Source organism: Stegostoma tigrinum, chromosome 41 (genome assembly GCF_030684315.1).
Source record: "Stegostoma tigrinum isolate sSteTig4 chromosome 41, sSteTig4.hap1, whole genome shotgun sequence".
NCBI lineage: Eukaryota > Metazoa > Chordata > Chondrichthyes > Orectolobiformes > Stegostomatidae > Stegostoma > Stegostoma tigrinum.
In genome coordinates, this window is record NC_081394.1 from 5,580,859 (window position 1) to 5,599,478 (window position 18,620).

The 18,620-nt window shown below is 45.9% G+C and overlaps 1 protein-coding gene across 1 annotated transcript; it reads left to right on the forward strand.

The window, feature by feature from the left end:
• Window positions 1-4,021: 4,021 nt before the first annotated feature.
• On the forward strand, window positions 4,022-11,548 carry LOC125448528 (uncharacterized). The gene is made up of 6 exons (XM_059641252.1): window positions 4,022-5,133; window positions 5,248-5,311; window positions 5,564-5,908; window positions 7,393-7,431; window positions 9,307-9,406; window positions 10,728-11,548. The coding sequence occupies exons 1-6, from the start codon at window positions 5,035-5,037 to the stop codon at window positions 10,810-10,812; spliced, it is 732 nt and encodes a 243-aa protein (XP_059497235.1). The 5' UTR covers window positions 4,022-5,034; the 3' UTR covers window positions 10,813-11,548.
• The last annotated feature ends 7,072 nt before the right edge of the window (window positions 11,549-18,620 follow it).

The window sequence follows — 18,620 nt, forward strand, 5'->3', positions numbered from 1 at the left end:
GTTGCAGTAGTAATAAGATGTTTGAGTCCCAGAAAGGGTTGCAGGCTTCAGTCAATGTGACCGAGTCTGAAATCTCTCTTGAGTTGTTTCTTCCTGGATTGGAAACCCGCAAATCTGTGTCTGAATTTACCTTTTTGCCAAGGGGTGTGTTTATGGGATGTTGCTAAATTGGAACAGTTAATTAGTAATAGGTACAGTGCCTGTTATACGATTAAGTTTTCGAATTGTCAAGTTATTCTAAATTCCTCTTTCTTTTGTTTGTATTTTAACTACAGTGTTTAAATAAATTCTGGTTTACTGAAATCTGAGTGTTTGCAACACACCTGGACCAGCCACTTCACACCTACCTTTAAAACAGGAAATTGTGTCGATGCAAACTTCTTAAAATATTTTGAGGGTGTTCAGGCCATTTCTGTGGGAAGCTTAAAGCTCAGACTTTGAGGGTCTTCAACTCAAAGCTGTTTGTGCTGGATATTTGTCAGCACTGAGCAGCTAGACAGCACTTTGAATCACGTTTGCCACTTCGACACATGCACTGGGAGAACACAGCTGGATACTGGTCACTCGTTCACTCAGGCACATAAAGCACTGAAGGAGGCCATTTGGGCCCTCGTATTATCACTGCTGAAAAACGATCTGGCAACAGTTATTCCAGCATTTGGCTCTCGGCCCATCGTGCTGGTGGCTATAGCTACACAAATGTCTGGGGGCAGGCTAGTGGAACTGAAGCTCTGAACCTGAAGACTGAAATCGGTGTCGTACTGGAGGAAGTGAAAAGGGTTTGGACAGGGTGTAGGATTACTGACAGTTGAATACATTGTGTCAGAATAAGGCAGCACCTGATGGTTTGAAAAGAGCCAAGGCAATGTGAAAACTCACCTCCCTCCACCACTAACCGGTTAGACTTTCCTCTTCCTCTCCCCCCCACACCCCGTACATGCAGACTCAGCCCAAAATTGATGAAGAGGGTAGACTTAACAGTAATTGTAAAAACAATGCTGCCCCATATACAACTCACATTCACCTGTCACCCTGTGTTGGTCAGTGACATATCTTAGCTCCCAATTCACCTCTGCCTTGATTTTAATCATTTGTCCCTCAGGTCATGAGGGTGGAAGGCATTAACCCACATCGGAAATACAGAGGGAATTTTGTCAAAGAGGGAATAACGAATTGCTCCATTCCTCATCCCAGTGCTCAGTAGCACATCCCATTCCCATTGGATTCCTCCCCACTGTCACTAAGTTTGCTCAGTGTCCAAATGACACTATTCACGTCCCAGGGCTTAACCTGAACACATTAAGTGCCCAAATACAAACCGAAATAACTGCCGTTGCAGCTGGAAAAGCTCAGAAAATCTGGCAGCATCTGTGGAGAGAAATTGGAGTTAGTACTTCAGATCCAGTTTCACCTGGGCTGCCTGAAGGGAAGTGCCTTCCTTTCAGTTGTCTTTCTCTTCACCAGCCCCCCACTACCCAAAGCCAAACCTTTAATCACAGCTGAAATGTCCCAGCAGTCACACCACTGTCCTGGAACAACAGCAACAACATTTAGGAGCAGCTTCCATGAGCCATGTCCCACCAACAAGAAAACACAGTGAGACCCTTTCTAACAGATTCACTGCTTGGAAAGTGTGTGGAGCTGGAGGACGTTGGTAACGTGTTAAACAATTATTCCACACCTGCCTTCATTCGAGATTTAGGTACAGAATTTTTAAAGATGCTCTATGATGTTCTTAAGCAGATTGACTTTGGGAGTGAGGAAGTATGAGAGGTTTTGACAGGATTAAAGTTGGACAAATCCCTAGGACTGGATGTGTTGCATCCCAAGCTACTGTGAGAGAATAAGGAAGACACACAGGGACTCTGACCCAAATTTTCAATTTCTCTGGCCACAGGAGAGGTGCCAGAGGACTGGAGGATAGTTAATGCAGTTCCACTTTTCAAGAAGGAGATAAGCCAGGGAGTACAGACCAGTGAGTCTCACGTCAGTGGGAGGGAAAGTATCGGAGAAAATTCTAAAGCAGGCAACTAATCTCTACTTGAAGAGGCATAATTTAATCAGGGGTAGTCAGCATGGCTTAGTCAGAGGGAGATCATGCTTAACAAATGTGAGTGAATGTTTTGAGGGTGCGATCTGAAACGTCAACTTGCCTGCTCCTCCGATGCTGCCTGACCTACTATATTCCTCCAGCTCTACACTGTATTGAAAATAATCCCTGAACTTGTTTACTGTGTTTAGGTCAACCATGTGGTTAACTGAGACTCTGGTTCTCTATTAAAGGGGCTTCAGACAGATTAACCCAGACTCTGGTTCCTGTATAAAACTGTGAAGCAGGTAGATGGCAGTGCCAGCCAAGGAAATCTCAACACAAGTAAAAAAATTCATTTCTCACTGGGACAAGGTGAAAGGCCAGGTTACTCCTCGTTCAATATGACTCTCCACTGACTCCCAATCTCATCAGCTTCCGAACAGGAGGGTACTGGTAAAATTGTAGCAATATTGTTCATACAGTATTCCAGAAAGACTAATACCAGCAGGAAACAGGAATCCTCAGAGTCCTGTATCTGAGGGACAGGAAGGGCAATCTCAGAAACAGAAATTACAATTCCAGCGAGTTTAAGAACCAGTTTCAGGTAACAGTAACCCACACCACTCGCTATAACAGTCATTCTTTGGGAAAGTATCACACAGCATTTCAAACCTAGCAATGTTCCTCTCAGACTATCCAGCATGATCGAATGTAAGAGCTGAAAACACATGCAGTAGTTTAGAAACAGACTTAACACGTATGACCGGTCCAAGAGTCGGATCTCGCTCTAAAGTAAACATCATGTGTTTAGTCCGGTGTGTGAAACAAACTGCAGAAATGCTCAAACACTGCAGACGAGTCAACTAATAAAGAATGTGCCATCTCAAGTCAGAGATAAAACAAAAGCTGAAACAAAGACCTTCAACTGTGACAGAGAGCTTGAAGTGAACAACTCCCTCCCATCGAAAGTGATCCCCCATCCTGCAGTTAAACCTGACGCTGATACTCGTCCTCCTCTGTCTCCCTGAGGTCAGAGATCAGAACTGACCAGTTTTGCCTTGTTCCAGTTAATCTTTGAACAAGTTTGTTCTGTTTCTGAACTTTGGGGCCTGGTCTCTCAAATCGTTGTTCTCATCGACAAACTTTTATATAAGTTCACATTTGGATGCTCCCCAGATTACCAGGAAATCAGAGTCCGAGGCAATTCCTTTTCATGTACAGGGCAGCACAACCTGCTCCCCAAGGAACCCAGAAACTGGGACAGGACAGTCACCAGGAAAAGAGTGAAAGTATTTATCCACAGCTATAACCTCCCTGCTGGTACTTTACATGCCAAGCTTCTCATGGTTACGCTGCGATGCTGGATTTACAAGAAGCTCTGATCAGTAACTCACTGCTTTCATTTCTACGGAAGGGTTAAAGCTCAGAAATTCAGGAATCCCACCCAAAAGCAGCTTGTGCCAGATATTTGTCAGCACTGAACAGCTGGACCACACTTCGAATCACATGTTTACCATTTGGACACATGTTGGGAGCCTGGGGAGGAATGGAAGGGATGATGTACATTGTGAGGTGGAGTTTAGAAGCAAAAACATTACAGTGTTGGTGACTGTTTGCTCAGTGTCCAGATGCCACTGCCCACATCCCAGGGGTTAACTTGAAGACATTCAAGTGCCTTCCTTTCAGCCCAGTCCACCCCCATCTATTGCTCACAGCTGAAATGTCCCAGCAGTCACAGCACTGACCTGGAACAGCACCAATAACATTTCGCAGCAGCAGCAGTTTCTGTGAGCTCCGTCCCTGCAACAAGAAAACATAATGTGCCCCTTTCAAACAGATTCACTGCTCGGAAAGTTTGCCACAGATTCCCCTCCCTCCCTCCGTGTCCCCAGGTGGGAGACACTGACAGTAAATACCTGCATCTCCTTTCCCGGGACCCGGACTGGGATCAGGATCAGGGCCAGACACCGACAGGAGACCGAGAGGTTGCTGAGAAACGTTATGTAAAACTCCATGCTGGATGAAGATCAGATTGTGTCTCAGTCAGAAACAGCCCAGAGCCGATTCTGCGATGAATAGAATGGATGAGAATGAGATTTATTGTCACTTGCACTCAAATTCCAAAAGAACAGGAGTAGAGGGGAAAGTTAACAGCAGCTCCTCCACACGGCTCCATACGATGTACAATGTACCTCGGTGCAAACCTACATACAAGGAACCTAGAGATAGCAGGAACTGCCGAGGCTGGAGAATCTGAGATAACACGCTGTGAAGCTGGATAACACAGTAATCCATTTTGCTTTTGCTGTTGGAAAGGTCCGTTCATGTGGGTCAGCGATGTTCTCACGGTTGGGTCCATTCGCGGTCCTTTCCCCTGCCCCACATGTGAGACTGTAGGGGAACAGTATGGGTCTGAACAGCAGAGGGCGCGCCAGCTCCCGGACTCTACCATTCGCACAGAGACGGCGGGGGAGTGAGAGATCTCGGTGCAGACTCTGTCGGAAAAGTCCGGGTCAAAGCTGCTTTTGGCCTGAAGGGATTCGAGTGAGACACCGATCCGAGAGGGGGGCTCCCGGGAAACTGTGAATCCAGAGCCGGGGTGTGGGAAGGAACGGCGGAGGGGTGGGGTGATCCGCAGACACCACCCCTCTCTCTACAATGTGGGTCAGGTTGTGAATTGTCACTGTTTGCAAACAACTTTCCGACCTGGCCAAAGCAAATGAAACTGAAAGAGCGATGACAGTGTCGAGCTGGATAAACGCAGTGGGTGCGGTGCATCTTAGGAGCACAAACACGTTTCAGGCCGAGACAACAGAAACTGCTTTGTGCTTTTCACCACTTTCTGAAGAACCAGGACATTTTGCTGCGATTTGGACGGTGGGGGCGCCTCTTGATGACAGATGCAATTTATTAGGGGAACAACACATTTCCCAGCGAACAGGGAACCCAGCGGGACATTGCATCAACGGCTCCGATAATGGACACTCTGCGCTTCCTCTAACATGGAGTTTTACAAAGTGTTTCTCAGCAGCTTCTCGGTCTCCTGTCGGTGTCTGGCCCTGATCCTGATCCCAGTCCGGGTCCCGGGAAAGGAGATGCAGGTATTTACTGTCAGTGCCTGCCACCCGCGGACATGGAAGGAGGTAAATGCGGGGGAAAGCTTTCCGAGCAGTGAATGTGTCGGGAAAGGGGCTCACAGTGTTTTCTTGTTGCAGGGACATTGCTCACAGAAACCGCTCCCCCTGCTGCTCCTGCTGAGTGCTGTTTCTGCTGTTTCAGGTCAGTGCTGTGATCCTATCTGGTCCTGCCAAAATTTTATACGTTTCTAAAATCTTTTAAACTCCGATTAATGTATCGCAGGGAACCGTTAATGATAAATAGAGCCATCCTGAACTTTGACCTTTCCACAGAAATGAAATGAAGCTGCGGTTGTTGTAATTTCAGCATCTCAATGTATCCATGTGAAGCTTGGGATGTAATGTACCAGCAGGGAGGTTATATCTGTGGATAAACACTTTCACTCTTTTGCAGGTGACTCGCCTGTGTCAGTTTCTGGGTTCGCTGGGGAGCAGGTTGTACTGCCCTGTATCTACAAAGGGAAAATCCCAGTCTCTGATTTACTGGTCATCTGGGGGAGACGCAAGACGGAAATTGTACACAAGTTTGTCTATGGAAATGATAATTTGAGAGAACAAGATACACAGTTCATAAACAGAACAAACCTGTTCAAAGATCAGCTGGAAAAAGGCAACTGGTCAGTTCTGATCTCTGACCTTCAGAAGACAGACCAGGATGAGTATCAGTGCCAGATTTTCTGGAACACGACTGTAGGTGTATATTGGGAGCAAACTGAAATTGTTCATCTCTCAGTAAAAGGTGAGAGGTTTCTGTTTTAGGTATTGTGTATTTAATCTCTGATGCTATGGGGATAGCAGTGAAGGGGTTATGAGAAATGTGAAGACTTGGACTAATAATCCAGAGAATAAAAATTCACATCCCACCATGGGACTTCCAGGGTTCAAATTCAGGGTATTAAATAAAAATCTGGAAAGAGAAAGAAGAAGAGTGACAGTGAAGATGTTGAATTGTTGTGAAACTAATCACTGACGACCCTTTAGGTAAGAACACTCCCAGCGTATGTTGCTGGATTACTGATTATTGTCCAAGATTCTATAGACTCTGAAAGAGCTCCTATGGATTAGAGGGTAGCTAATGTAACCATACAATTTTTAAAAAGAGCAGGGAGAGAGAAAACAGGGAAATATAGACCGGTTAGCTTGGCATCTGTGGGGTACCACATGGCTTCAGTGCTTGAATCCCATGTATGCACACAATATATGAATGATTTAGATGAGGGTTTTAAGTTAATGTCTCAAAGGTTGCAGACAACACAAAGCTGGGTGGGAAGGTGAACTGTGAGGAGGATGCAGAGATGCTTCAGTGTGATTTGGATAAGTTGAGTGAGTGGGAAAATGCTTGGCAGATGCAGATAATGTGGATAAATGTGAGGTCATTCACTTTGGAACCAAAAGCAGGGGGGCAGATAATTATCTGAACAGTGATAGATTGGGAAAGGGGGAGGTGCAACAAGACCTGGGTGTCCCTGTACACCAGTTGCTGAAGGTAAGCATAGCAGGTGGTGAAGAAGACAAATGGTACGTTGGCCTTCATAGTGACAGGAGTTGCGTACAGGAGCGGAGATGCCTTGCTACAATTGTACAAGGTCTTAGCGAGACCTGAGTTGGAAGAGCCTACCCCTGCTCCTGTATTTAAACCTGGTGTCCTTAACTAGTCTGTGTGACTCCAGTCTGACATTAACTGTGCTCTGACTTATTCAGAGCTTCAATCAGTTTCTGTTAAACCAGTAGAGACGACAAAAACAATATAACTGAACTGACCCCGAGTTTGATTCAGGCCAAAACAAAGTCACACCAATATGTTATATAACCTGTATGTGCTATACTCAGAAATATATATAAAAGACCTTCTGCCTCCAGAGGTTGGAGTGCAGAAGGTGCAAACTGAAGCGCCTTCAAGCAGCCTTTACATGACCCAGAGCACTGACTTGGAAAGTGTATCCCAGTTAGCCCAGGATCCTGTAACGATTCTCTGCACATGGAGATGTAAGCCGCTGGGAATGATCCTACCCAGGGAAACTCTAGAAACCTTCCATTCTGCCCTTCACAGATAATGCAATCGTGTTGGAATTTTCACTTCCAATCCTGTTCCTGATCCCTTCTGATCAGTTTGACCCAAGCCTCATTCCTCCCTAAATGTGTTTCCCTAAAGCCTGATAGAATCTCTGAACATTTCTGTGGTTTGTTTCACACACCATACTAAACAGATGACTTTTTCTTTAGAGCGACCTCCTGCACCTGGACCGAACACACCTGTACCAGGTAAATCTGTTTCTAAACTACTGCATGTGTTGTCAGCACTCAGATTTGATCATGCTGGATAGACAGGGAGGAACATTGGAAAGTTTGAAATGCTGTGTGGTATTTTCCCAAAGAATGACTCTGAGAATGAGTGGTGTGGGGCAGTGTTACCTGGAGTTGGTCCTTAAATTCCCTGGAATTTGTTATTTCAGTTTTTGAGGCCCCATCCTGTCTCTCAGATTGATTGTGTTCCACTATGCGTGACAATAAATCAGTGAAAAGCTGTGTTTCCGAGCAGTACAGGTAGATCATAGCAAGCAAAGCATGTACAGATCGAAAAGGTTTAGAGGAATACACGTTACATTGCAGGTTCCATTAATTGGGGCTGGAGCCTGTTCAACAGTCTGATAACGGCTGGAAAGCAGCTGTTCCTGAGCTGCTTGGACATGCGTTCAGGCTTCTGTATCTTCCGCCTGACAGAAGAGGTTGTAGGAAGTCATTACCAGGATGTTCTGGATCTTTGATGTTGGCTGCTTTTCTGTGGCCGTGAGCTGGTAAAAAATGGAGTCCGTGGATGGAGTGTTGGCTTCCATAATGGTCTGGGCAGTGCACTCCACCTTCTGTAGTTTCTTATGTTTGTGGGCAGAGCAGTTGCCATACCAGGCCATAATGCACCCAGAGAATATGCTTTCAATGCTGCATCTGTCGAAGTTGGTGAGGGACCTAATGGATATGTCAGATTTCCTGAGGGGGGCCCCCCCCTCCCCCTTGGTTTTCCTTCTTGACTGCCACATCTTCATGGGAAGTCCAGGACAGGTCGTCCATTATCATCACTCTGAGGAACATCATGCTCTTCATCCTCTCACCCTCGGCACTGTTGATGTAGAGGGGGTTCTTACTGAAGTCGATAACCAGTTCTTTGGTTTTGCCAACGTTGAAAGAAGGACGTGTTTTCATTGCACCCCGTGACCAATCCTTCCATCTCCCTTCTGTATTTTGGCACGTTCTTCTGAGATATCCGTTCCACTACAGTGGTATCGGCAGCAAACTTGCAGATGGCATTCATTCGGAATTTGGCAACAGAAGCATAGGTGTGCAGGGAATACAGCAGGGGCCTAAGGATACAACTTTGGGGTGGGGATGTTGGCTGATCTTTTGTTGTTAATGTTACTAGACAAGTAATCCAGAGACCTGGACTAAAAATCCAGAGAATTAGAGTTCAAGTCCCACTATGGCACTTCTAAAATTTAAATTTAATTTACGAATGAACAATTTGGAAATAGGAAGTTGGTCGCAATAAAAGTGACCATGAAGCTGTTGGGTTGTTGTAAAACCCCAACTGGATCACTCATGTCCCTTTAGGGAAGGAAATCTGCCATCCTTACCCGGTCTGATCCATATGTGACGCCAGTTCCACACTGAACTGGGGGATTTTTAATTGCCCTCTTTAATTGTCTGAGCATATCAATCAGTTTGTATCAAACTCCTGGACAGGAAAATCCACAATAAAACGAGCAGATCACTGGCTGTGAGCCAGTCATTGAATCAGGACACAGCAAAGACACACCCAGCCAAGCTGACTCTGCAAAGTGCCCCTCACTCCAGTCTGGAGACTGGGGTCCAACTTGGGAGACTGTGGGACGTAGACACACTGACAGAAATAACACCCCATCACCACCTTTGGTTCAAACTAAAATAAGCTCAGCAGATGCTGGTCAAGGTCCAGTTCTTTCTATTGGAAAGAGTGTCTTGATCCCTTTGTGTGTGAGTGAGAGCGAGAGATTATCCCAGGGATCTGTTTGCACTGGGGCTCGTTCTGAAACATTATATGCTACAGTCTTGTTGTTAGATTTGTTTGTCTCTCTCAGTCTGCTCATGTCTTCATTCTGTCTGTAGGTCCTGGAATCTCCACTGGAGCAAGAGTTGGATTGGGAATCGGGATTGTTGCTTTTTTTGTTGTTGCTGTTGGAATCATGGTTTACATCATTCAAAAAAGGTGGGGAATTCTGGAATGTTCCATAATTTCCATCTTAGCTCTTTTATCTTTGTTTAGCACTGTGTGGATGTTGCTGAGCTCTGCCCCTGTCCATTTCCTAAGCTGTGAGGATGCTTCAATCCAGCCTGTCATTGAGCAGCATCACCCAGTCACTTCCAGCTTGTCATCCTCTTGATGCTGAGCAGTCCCCTTGGATTGGAAAGGAGCAAATATTATCCCACTGGACAACCAGAGGATGGGAAATATATTGGGAATGTCTGGAGGTATTTTCAAAGATGCCACACAATAGCATGTTGTACAAGATGAGGATTCAGGGGACTGCAGGGGTAATATAGCATAAACTGAGGATTGGTTAATGGCCAGGAACAGAGCAGGATCATGGCCTAGACCTGAAACTTCAGCTTTCCTGCTCCTCTGCTGCTTGGCCTCCTGTGTTCATCCAGCTCTACACCTTGTTATCACAGAGCAGGATCAAATGGGTCATTTCCAGTTGTCAGGATGTAACTAGTGCTGCGAGGTTCAGTGCAGGGACCTCAGTGACGCACAATCTATATCAGGGACTGAAATGAAGGGATAGATTGGAATTATCTGAGTTTGCTGATGATACAAAGCTCAGTCGGAAAGTAAGCTTGACGGAGGACGGAGGAGGCAAACAGGAATAAAATGGTTTATGTTTGTACTCCTCCATGTGGCTGTGGGTGCTCCATTGTTAAATCTATTTCAGACTGAGATGGACAGATTTGTGAATTCCCATTCTTTTTTTACCAAATCCCTCCATGGCTCAGCCCTCCCAATCTGTACCCAGCTTCAGCTGTACAGCCCTCCGATCTCTGTGCCCATGTATCCCTGCTATTTCTATTGCTTCTCCTTCGTGGCTGTGCCTTCAGCTGCCTGGCTCTGAAATTCTGTAATTGCTGATCGAACCCCTTTGTGTTTCCCTCCCTCTTTGTCCCTCTGTTTCTAACTCTTCCTCCCAACTCCAGCCTTAGTCGATCATCAAAATCTACCTCCCTGCCTGAATGTGCTCCACACAAAGACAGTTTTTTAAAAAAATCATTCCTGTGTTCAATGTTGAAGGTGCTATACAAATGCAAGTTGTTGTTGGTCATTCTCCTGCCATTTGTTAGCCTCCCCCTTAACCAGGGCATCAGCGCATTCAGTGCTCCATCACCGTACAGTTCCTCTCACCCATTTTCCAGCTGCCGTTGGTCCCCAGGATGTGAGTGTCATTTAATGAGTCTGTCCTCCTGAACAGCTCATTTGCACTTGTCCAATGTTGGATTCTTTTAAATTGCATTCTGCTGGTTTCTCTCTCTCCTAGGAAATGTGTTCAAAACAGACACTCCAGCAATCAAAATGAAGCATCGAATGATGTCTCTTTGACAGAGGTGACCCTGTTCAGGTGAAGCGCAGAGCCTTGTGCCAACAGCATCTGAGCATCTAGATCAAGCAGCTGGGGAACAAAAACTTTTGGGGAACGGGGCTGTCCAGCATTAACCGAGTTTCCACTGCACTGAGCCTGGCTCAGGGAGGGGGATCTCAGCCCAGTGCTGTGGTGATCGAGTGATTGCTGGTGCAAAGTCTGAGCTCAGGAGTGGAATAAACAGTCGATTCCTACATTGCACAAAACCCTCTGAGCAGCACCATCTCAGGAGGGAAACTCCCACTGGAAGTGTTAGTTCTTTCCTGAAACAACTTTATCACTATTTCATCCTCAGCTTAAAATCTCAGACTGTGTCCAAACTCACTCTCAGGAACGGACAGGACCACCTTTAACTGAGTAACTCATTGATTGCTACCTGAGAGGTTAAAAATGTCTAAACTGTCATTGAGTGTGTTGAAACATCAGGAAGTTTCTGAATTAATTTTGTTCTCGGTGTGTGTAATGCTCACAGTGCCCCATTTGTTGTCCATCTCAACTTGACTTAGTGCAGGCCTTATAGTGATGGTGCTCCCACAGTGGGGTACATGGGAAGAGCTTTCAGAAACTGTCTCTGCTGCATTATCTACTGGGAAAAGCTAGGAACTACTGCATTACCAGCAACTGTTTCATTTCCGGAATTCTGATTCTCAATGGTTGACAGATTGCAAATACATCTAGCCAAATGCAAGCACTTTATATTCAACAGTAAATTAAATAAATTAGACAACAAATTGTAAATATTATTTATCTCCTGTATTATTGTTCCTTTTCTATATGTATTGTTTTCTCCAGTGTATGATCGAAAGGAAGTTGGCATGGATATGTATATCATGAATGTAGAACTGAGAATAATTCTAACCAATGCCCAGCAAACAGCTTGAAAAGCAGAAAACAAACCACAAGAGTTGAAAACACTTTCAGTGACTGACACTGCAGGTCACCCACAAAACTCCAGGTGCTGCTTGAACAACCTGACTCTCTCTCACTCGCTCCAAAACAGACCAAAGAAATTGTTTCAACTCAGTGTTACAGATTCAGCAACAACATTTCACTGTCAGTGTCAACTATTCCCCGAGATACAGCTTGAATCTTCTCCCCATTTCTGTTTCCCTCCCTGTCTCCTGCTCAGCGCCCCTCTGCCTGTGCCCCCCTCCCTCCCACCACAGTTGTTTCCTTTCCCCAGCTCTTCATATCCCAGCACAACGTGTCTTTAGGAAGCAGACTCTCCCCATTCTGTCTCACTCTGCCCCTTGTTTCTCCCTCTCTCTCTGGAATAATCCTGCAGTTTATGAACACACACGCACATACAAACGAGATTTCCTCCTTCTGGCATTCGAGAAAACCCAGATACTTCCAAGATCATTTCTCCAAACATTTTCCTGACTCCTGCCCAAGTTTCTGTTTTTGCTTCCCATTAGGTCTTTTCCTTCTCTGGCAATTCCCGGAGATCCCAGCTTTTATTTTGTCTTCAAGCACTCCATTAATCTTGTTGTCTTCTCCTTCATGAAGTTTAAATGTTAACATCTTGGCTCCCTAGCTGAGGGGCATATCTCTATTCCATGTCCCACTTCTCAGTGCCCAGTGCCTTGTGTGGCCTCTCCTTTTCTTTCCATCCCTTTCCCTGTCCCTGGCCCATGGTGACTCCCCCCTCACTTTCTCTCACATACATACACTTACCCTCGATTTACCCCCATCCCGGGGAATTGGGCCTACGGGCCATGTGCAGGCTTAGTCCAGCTAGCTGCTCAGAGCACACCCCTCCCCTGAACTGCCTCTTCGTCGTTCCCCTCCTCCACCACCCTCGTGTGGAGCTGCCGTCTAAGAATTTTGCCACAGCTGCTCAATAAAGCGCTCCCTCCAAACTCCATCTTGGTGGGTCTGCTCAATGTGTCTTCTGGCACCTAGCAAACTCCCCGCTGATCCCCCAAACCCACACGCCACGCCACCCACCCCAATTCATGTTCCCCACCACTGCAGCAATAGAAAGAAGAAAAGATGAACTTGTTTCAAAAGTTGAATGAATAAAACAAAAAGGATATGGTTGTCCATGTGAGGCAGAATGGACAGGTCCGGGAACCCAACACATTCTATCCCACTGCCTCTGACATCTTGAAGCATAAAACATCCTGGTAAACCACCTAGACAACTGTAACTCTTAAACAAACATGAAGCTGGGTAAATCCCCGGGACCTGATCAGGTTTACCCCAGAACTTTGTGGGAAGGCATGCAAGTGATTGCTGGGCCCTTACTGAGATATTTCTATCATTGATACCCACAAGTGAGATGTCAGAAGACTGGAGGTTGGCTGACGTAATGCCATTATTTAAGAAAGTTGGTAAGGAAAAGACATGGAATTAGATCAGTGTGCCTAGCATCTGTGATGAGTAAGTTGTTGGAGGAGATTCTGAGGGACAGGATTTGCATGTATATGGAAAGGTAAAGACTGATTACGGATAGTCAAGATAGCTTTTGCATGGGAAGTTATGCCTCATTTGAGTTTTGAATCTGTGCAAAAGAGGATTGATGAAGGTGGATGTTGTCGATATGGACTTCAGTAAGGTGGTCCCCAAAGTTCCACATGGTAGACTAGTTAACCAGATTAAGTCACATGGAATAGAGGGAGAACTAGCCATGTAGATACAAAATTGGCTCAAAGGTGGGAGATAGAGGGAGTTGGGGGTGTTGGTGGTGATGGAGGAGGGTTGCTTTTCAGACTCGAGGCCTGTGTACGGCAAAACCATTTTGACAAAATGCTTTTTGTCATTTATATGAATGATTTGAATGCGAATAAAGGAGATATGGTTAGTAGATTTGCAGATGCCACCAAAATTGGCAGTGTATTGAACAGCCAGGAAGGTTGCCTCAGAGTACAATGGGGCCTTGATCAGATGGGCCGATGGGCTGAGGAGTGGCAGATTGAATTTTATCTTGATAAATGTGATGTGCTACATTTTGGAAAGGCAAATCAGGGCAGGACTTACACACATAAAGGCGAGATCCTGAGAGTAATGCTGAAAGTGGAGTCACGCATAGACAGAATAGTGAAGAAGGCGTTTTGTTATGCTTATCTTAATTGGTCAGTGCATTGACTATAGGAGTTAAGTGGTCATTTTGTGGGACATTGGTTAGAACACTTTTGAAATATTGCATTCAATTTTGGTCTCTCTACTATAGGACAAATGTTGTGTAACTTGAAAGGATTCAAAAATGATTTACAAGAATGTTGCCAGTGTTGGAGGGTTTGAGGCACAGGGAGAAGTAGGCTGGGGACAGTTTCCCTGGAGAGTCGGAGGGTGAGGTGTGACATGACAGAAGTTTATAAAATCATGAGGGGCATGGATATGGTGAATAGTCAGGGTATTTGCCCACCTTAGGGAAGTCCAAATCTGGTGCCTAGGTTTAAGGTGAGTGGGGAAATATCTTAAAGGGACCTAAGAGGGGAGTTTTCCACACAGAGGGTAGTGTGTATGAGGAATGAACTTTTATACCCAATGCCCTATTTGATTAAGGCAACCGTGCCATCTGCTTTCTTGACCACTTATCCACTTGTGTTGACGCTTTCAGGGAACTGTTGACCTGTATGCCTAGATTTCCTTCTATATTAATGCTACTAAGGGATCTAACCATTTACTGTAGACCCCACCCTCCAGTAGGTCTCCTTAAATGTAGCATCTCATATTTTTCTGGATTAAACTCCACCTCCCATTCCTCTGCTGAAATCTCCAGTTTATGTCTATCTTGCTGCATTCTCTGGCAATGCTCCTGACTATCCTCAGCTCTCCCCAGTCTTAACGTTGAGAGCAAACTTACTAATCAGACTACCTATATTCTCCACCATTCTCGATATCATTTATATATATTACAAACAACAGAGGACCCTTCGTTGAGCCTCGTGGAACACCAGTGGTCACAGATCTCCTGTCTGAAAATCATCATTCCACTGCAATGACGAAGCCAGTTCTGTGGTGTATCCATCTTATCAGCTCTCTGCAGATCCCATGTGACTTCATCTTCCGCATCAGGTTGCAATGAGGGACTTTGTTCAAAGGAGAAAACACAGTTAACGTTTCCTCAGAACTAGGGAAGGGTCGCCGGACCCGAAATGTTAACTCTGTTTTCTCTTCACAGATGCTGCCAGACCTGCTGAGCTTTTCCAGTAACTTTGTTTTTGTTCCTGATTTACAGCATCCGCAGTTCTTTTGGCTTTGACTTTGTTCAAAGCCAAGCTGAAGCCCGTATCGCCAACATCTACCAGCCTGTGCTCACCAATCACCTTTCCCACTTTCTCAAAAAGAAACTGAATCAAGTGAAGGAAGGGTGGGACTTAAATCCTGAGTCTCGTTTCTCTGTGAAAGGGCTTCAAACAAGTAGAACCGCTGAAGCTGGAGTCAGAGATAACACAGTGTGGAGCAGCAGGAGCACAGCCGGTCAGGCAGCATCATTTCTGAAGAAGGGCCCCGACCCGAAACGTCAACTTTCCGGATGCTGTCTGACGGGCTGTGCTCCTCCAGCTCCACACTGAGGTGAACTCAAGAGTCTGATTCCTGTATTAAAGGGGAAAGCCCGCAGATGGCAGTGTTGTCCGCTCCGAACAGACATTGAATAACACCGCCACCAGGTGAGCAGAGCGTGGTATTGCAAGGAGACCTTGGAACAATTTACACACAGACTTGCATTTCTACGCAGCGCTTCAGGACTATAGAAGGTTCCAAAGTCGTTTGCACCCATGAAATAAAAGGTGTTTTGAAATGAATGTCGCTACCAATACAAAGGCTGAAGGCTCCCAAAAAATCTGGGTCAGGGCCAAAACAGATCACCCGTATTTATTCATGGCCGTTCAAGAATAAATATTGAGTCAATGTCTCCAGTGAAAACAAACTCCAAATATCTTCCAGATCGTGGCCAAAGGATTTTTCTCATTCCCCTGAAGAACAGACAGGGCTTCCTTTCAAAGTTTCTTTCAAACAACTGTATGCCCAAAATAGCAGCAATCTGACCCTTTGACCTCTCTGACATTCCGGTACTCTCCGCACTGCACTGGGATGCCCACTGCTGAACCACTGTCAGAATTTACTGTAGTCATCTGGAATTGGATTAATGCAGTCCTGAACCGGATTGGAGGAGAGGTCAACATGTTTTCGTAAATAAACGGTGGAGATTTTTGATTCAGTGTGAATTACAGGACATGGCAATCAGGCATGATGGTGGCTTTGAGGGGGAAGATTAGACATGATCATATTGAATGGGCAACGAGTTTAATGGGTCAAATTGCCTCCTTCTACTCTATACCTTCTTAAAATGTATATTTGCAGCACAGGATGGACAATCTGTCTACTCACAAGCCATGTCAGAAGTTATGTCCAAAATAAGGAAATTATCCACTGCAGGTTGAAACCTTAAAATCGGTTACTGATGTCCTGGAGAAAGAGATGTAGGATAGGGTGAGAGCCGAACTAGACCAAAGAAATTTCCACATCTCCTACAAAAAGACAGTGGGAGCCAGTTCTCATGTGGGTGCTCACAGTTCACACCTTTGGTTTGGAGCAAGCCAGTGAGTGAAATGAGATGTCGTTTCAGGTCAGAATAAGTTCAAGCAGGCAGAGAAAGATGGTGATGGAGATTGGACGGAAACTGATAGTGACAGAGAATGCAGACAGTAAGGACTGCATGTGCAGGAAGCCAAAAATCAATAGATGTGGAGCTGAAAAAAAAACAGCAGGTCAAACAGTATCCCAGAAGCAGGAAAGTCAATATTCCATGTTGAAACCCTGGGCGGGGGCAAGGGGAGCCCAGAAATAAATAGAGGGAGGTTCTGGGGCTGGGTGAAGGGTAGGTGAGATGGTTATAGGTGGATGCAAGCAGGGGGTTATAGGGTTTGGTCAGTGGGAAGGGCAGAGTAGTTAGGTGAGTAGGAAGATGGGCAGGTCAGGGAGGCGAGGAGCAGGGGGAGGGCTGGACATGGGATAAGGCTGGGAGGGTGGAGAAATTTTGAAGCTGGTGAAATCAATATTCAGGTCATTGGGTGGTAAGCTCTCAAGGTGAGACAGGTGGTGTTATTCTTCCAGTTTATGTTTGGCCTCACTCTGACAGTAGAGGATACCAGGGATGGACATGTTGGGAACAGGAGTGGCAACTGGAAGTTTGGATTACTTGATGCATGTGCAGTGCAGATGCTCTATAAACCTATCCTCAAGTCTGCATTTGGTCTCTCTGATATAGAAGTGACCACATCAGGAGCAATGGATACAATAGATCAGGTGGATGAAGTGCAGGTGAATCTCTGCTGCATCTGGAAGGATTGTTTGGGGCCTTGGACAGAAGTGAGAATCCCACAGCTACAATGACTACACCTCACCTCATCCACACTCCTGCAAGAATGCTATCCCATACTCTCAATTCCTTTGCCTCTGCTGCATCTACTCCCAGGATGAGGTGTTCTACTCCAGGATACCTGTCCGTCTTCCCTGGACTGACCTATCCCCTCCCTACCTCCCCACCTACACCCTCTCCACCTATCTTCTTTACTCTCCATCTTCGGTCCGCCTCCCCCTCTCTCCCTATTTATTCCAGTTCCCTCCCCCCATCCCCCTCTCTGATGAAGGGTCTAGGCCCGAAACGTCAGCTTTTGTGCTCCTGAGATGCTGCTTGGCCTGCTGTGTTCATCCAGCCTCACATTTTATTATCCCAGATATCCTCCTACTTTAGGGACTGTAGTTTCCTCATCTCTGTTATTAAGGATGCACTCAGCTGCATCACCTCCATTTCCTGCACATTTGCCCTTAAATCCCCTTCCCCCGAAAGCAATAATAGAAAGCAAATTACTCCTCACGTACAACCCCACCAACTTTGAAATCCAACGCATCATCCTCCAACATTTCCGCCACCTACAATCTCAGCCCACCACCAAAGAGGTATTTGCCTCCTCACCCCGACAACTTTCCGCGGGGACCATTCATTCTGCAACTCTCTCTTCAGTGCTACACTCCACACTAACCTCTCCACAACACTCAGGACCTTTCCCTACGCTTCCCCCTCACCTCTGTCCAAGGTCCCAAACAATCCTTCCAGATCTGGCAGAGATACACCTGCACTTCATCCAACCAGATCTATGGTATCTATTGTTGCTCCCGATGCGGTCTCCTCTATATCGGAGATCCCAAACCCAGACTCAGGGACCGTTTGCGGGGCATCTGTGCTCCACCACGCACCAACCAACCTTAACTTCTGGTTACCATCCATTTTAATTCCACCTCCCATTGCCTCCCATTGTCAGAATGAGGCCACCTGGAACGCCTGCTACTTCATCTTACAGCCCAATGGCCTGAATATTGATTTCAACAGCTTTAAGGATCTCTCCACACCCAGCCTTGTCCCAAGTCCAGACCGTACCCATCTCCTCCTCAACTCCCTTACTTAAGCTGCCCATCGTCATATTCATATATCCACTCCACCCTTCCCACTGACTGAACCCAATAACCCCATTACTGCATCTACCTTTCCACTATCCCTCCCCCAGCCCCACCCCTTATCCCTACATTTATTTCTGGGTTTCCCCACCCCCCTCCTCCCCAGTCATGAAGAAAGGTTTCAGCCCAAAATGCTGGCTTGCCTGGTCTACAGATGCTGTCAGACCCGTTGTGGTTTTCCAGCTTCAAATTTAGTGACAGTGACTGGGAATGTGTGTTTTTCGGGTGCAATGGAATTACATTTTCATGGAAAAAGACAAATGTTACTTCAAAGCTGTATTTGTGGTAATTGGAGCTCCCACACCACCACCCCACTCCCTACCA

Bases quoted from the DNA above. Each gene is read 5' to 3' on its own strand.
- LOC125448528 (XM_059641252.1), top strand. From the start codon at position 5,035: ATGGAGTTTTACAAAGTGTTTCTCAGCAGCTTCTCGGTCTCCTGTCGG. The intron at 5,312-5,563 runs GTCAGTGCTGTG...ACTCTTTTGCAG, and splicing joins TGCTGTTTCTGCTGTTTCAG to GTGACTCGCCTGTGTCAGTT. The intron at 7,432-9,306 runs GTAAATCTGTTT...TTCTGTCTGTAG, and splicing joins ACCGAACACACCTGTACCAG to GTCCTGGAATCTCCACTGGA.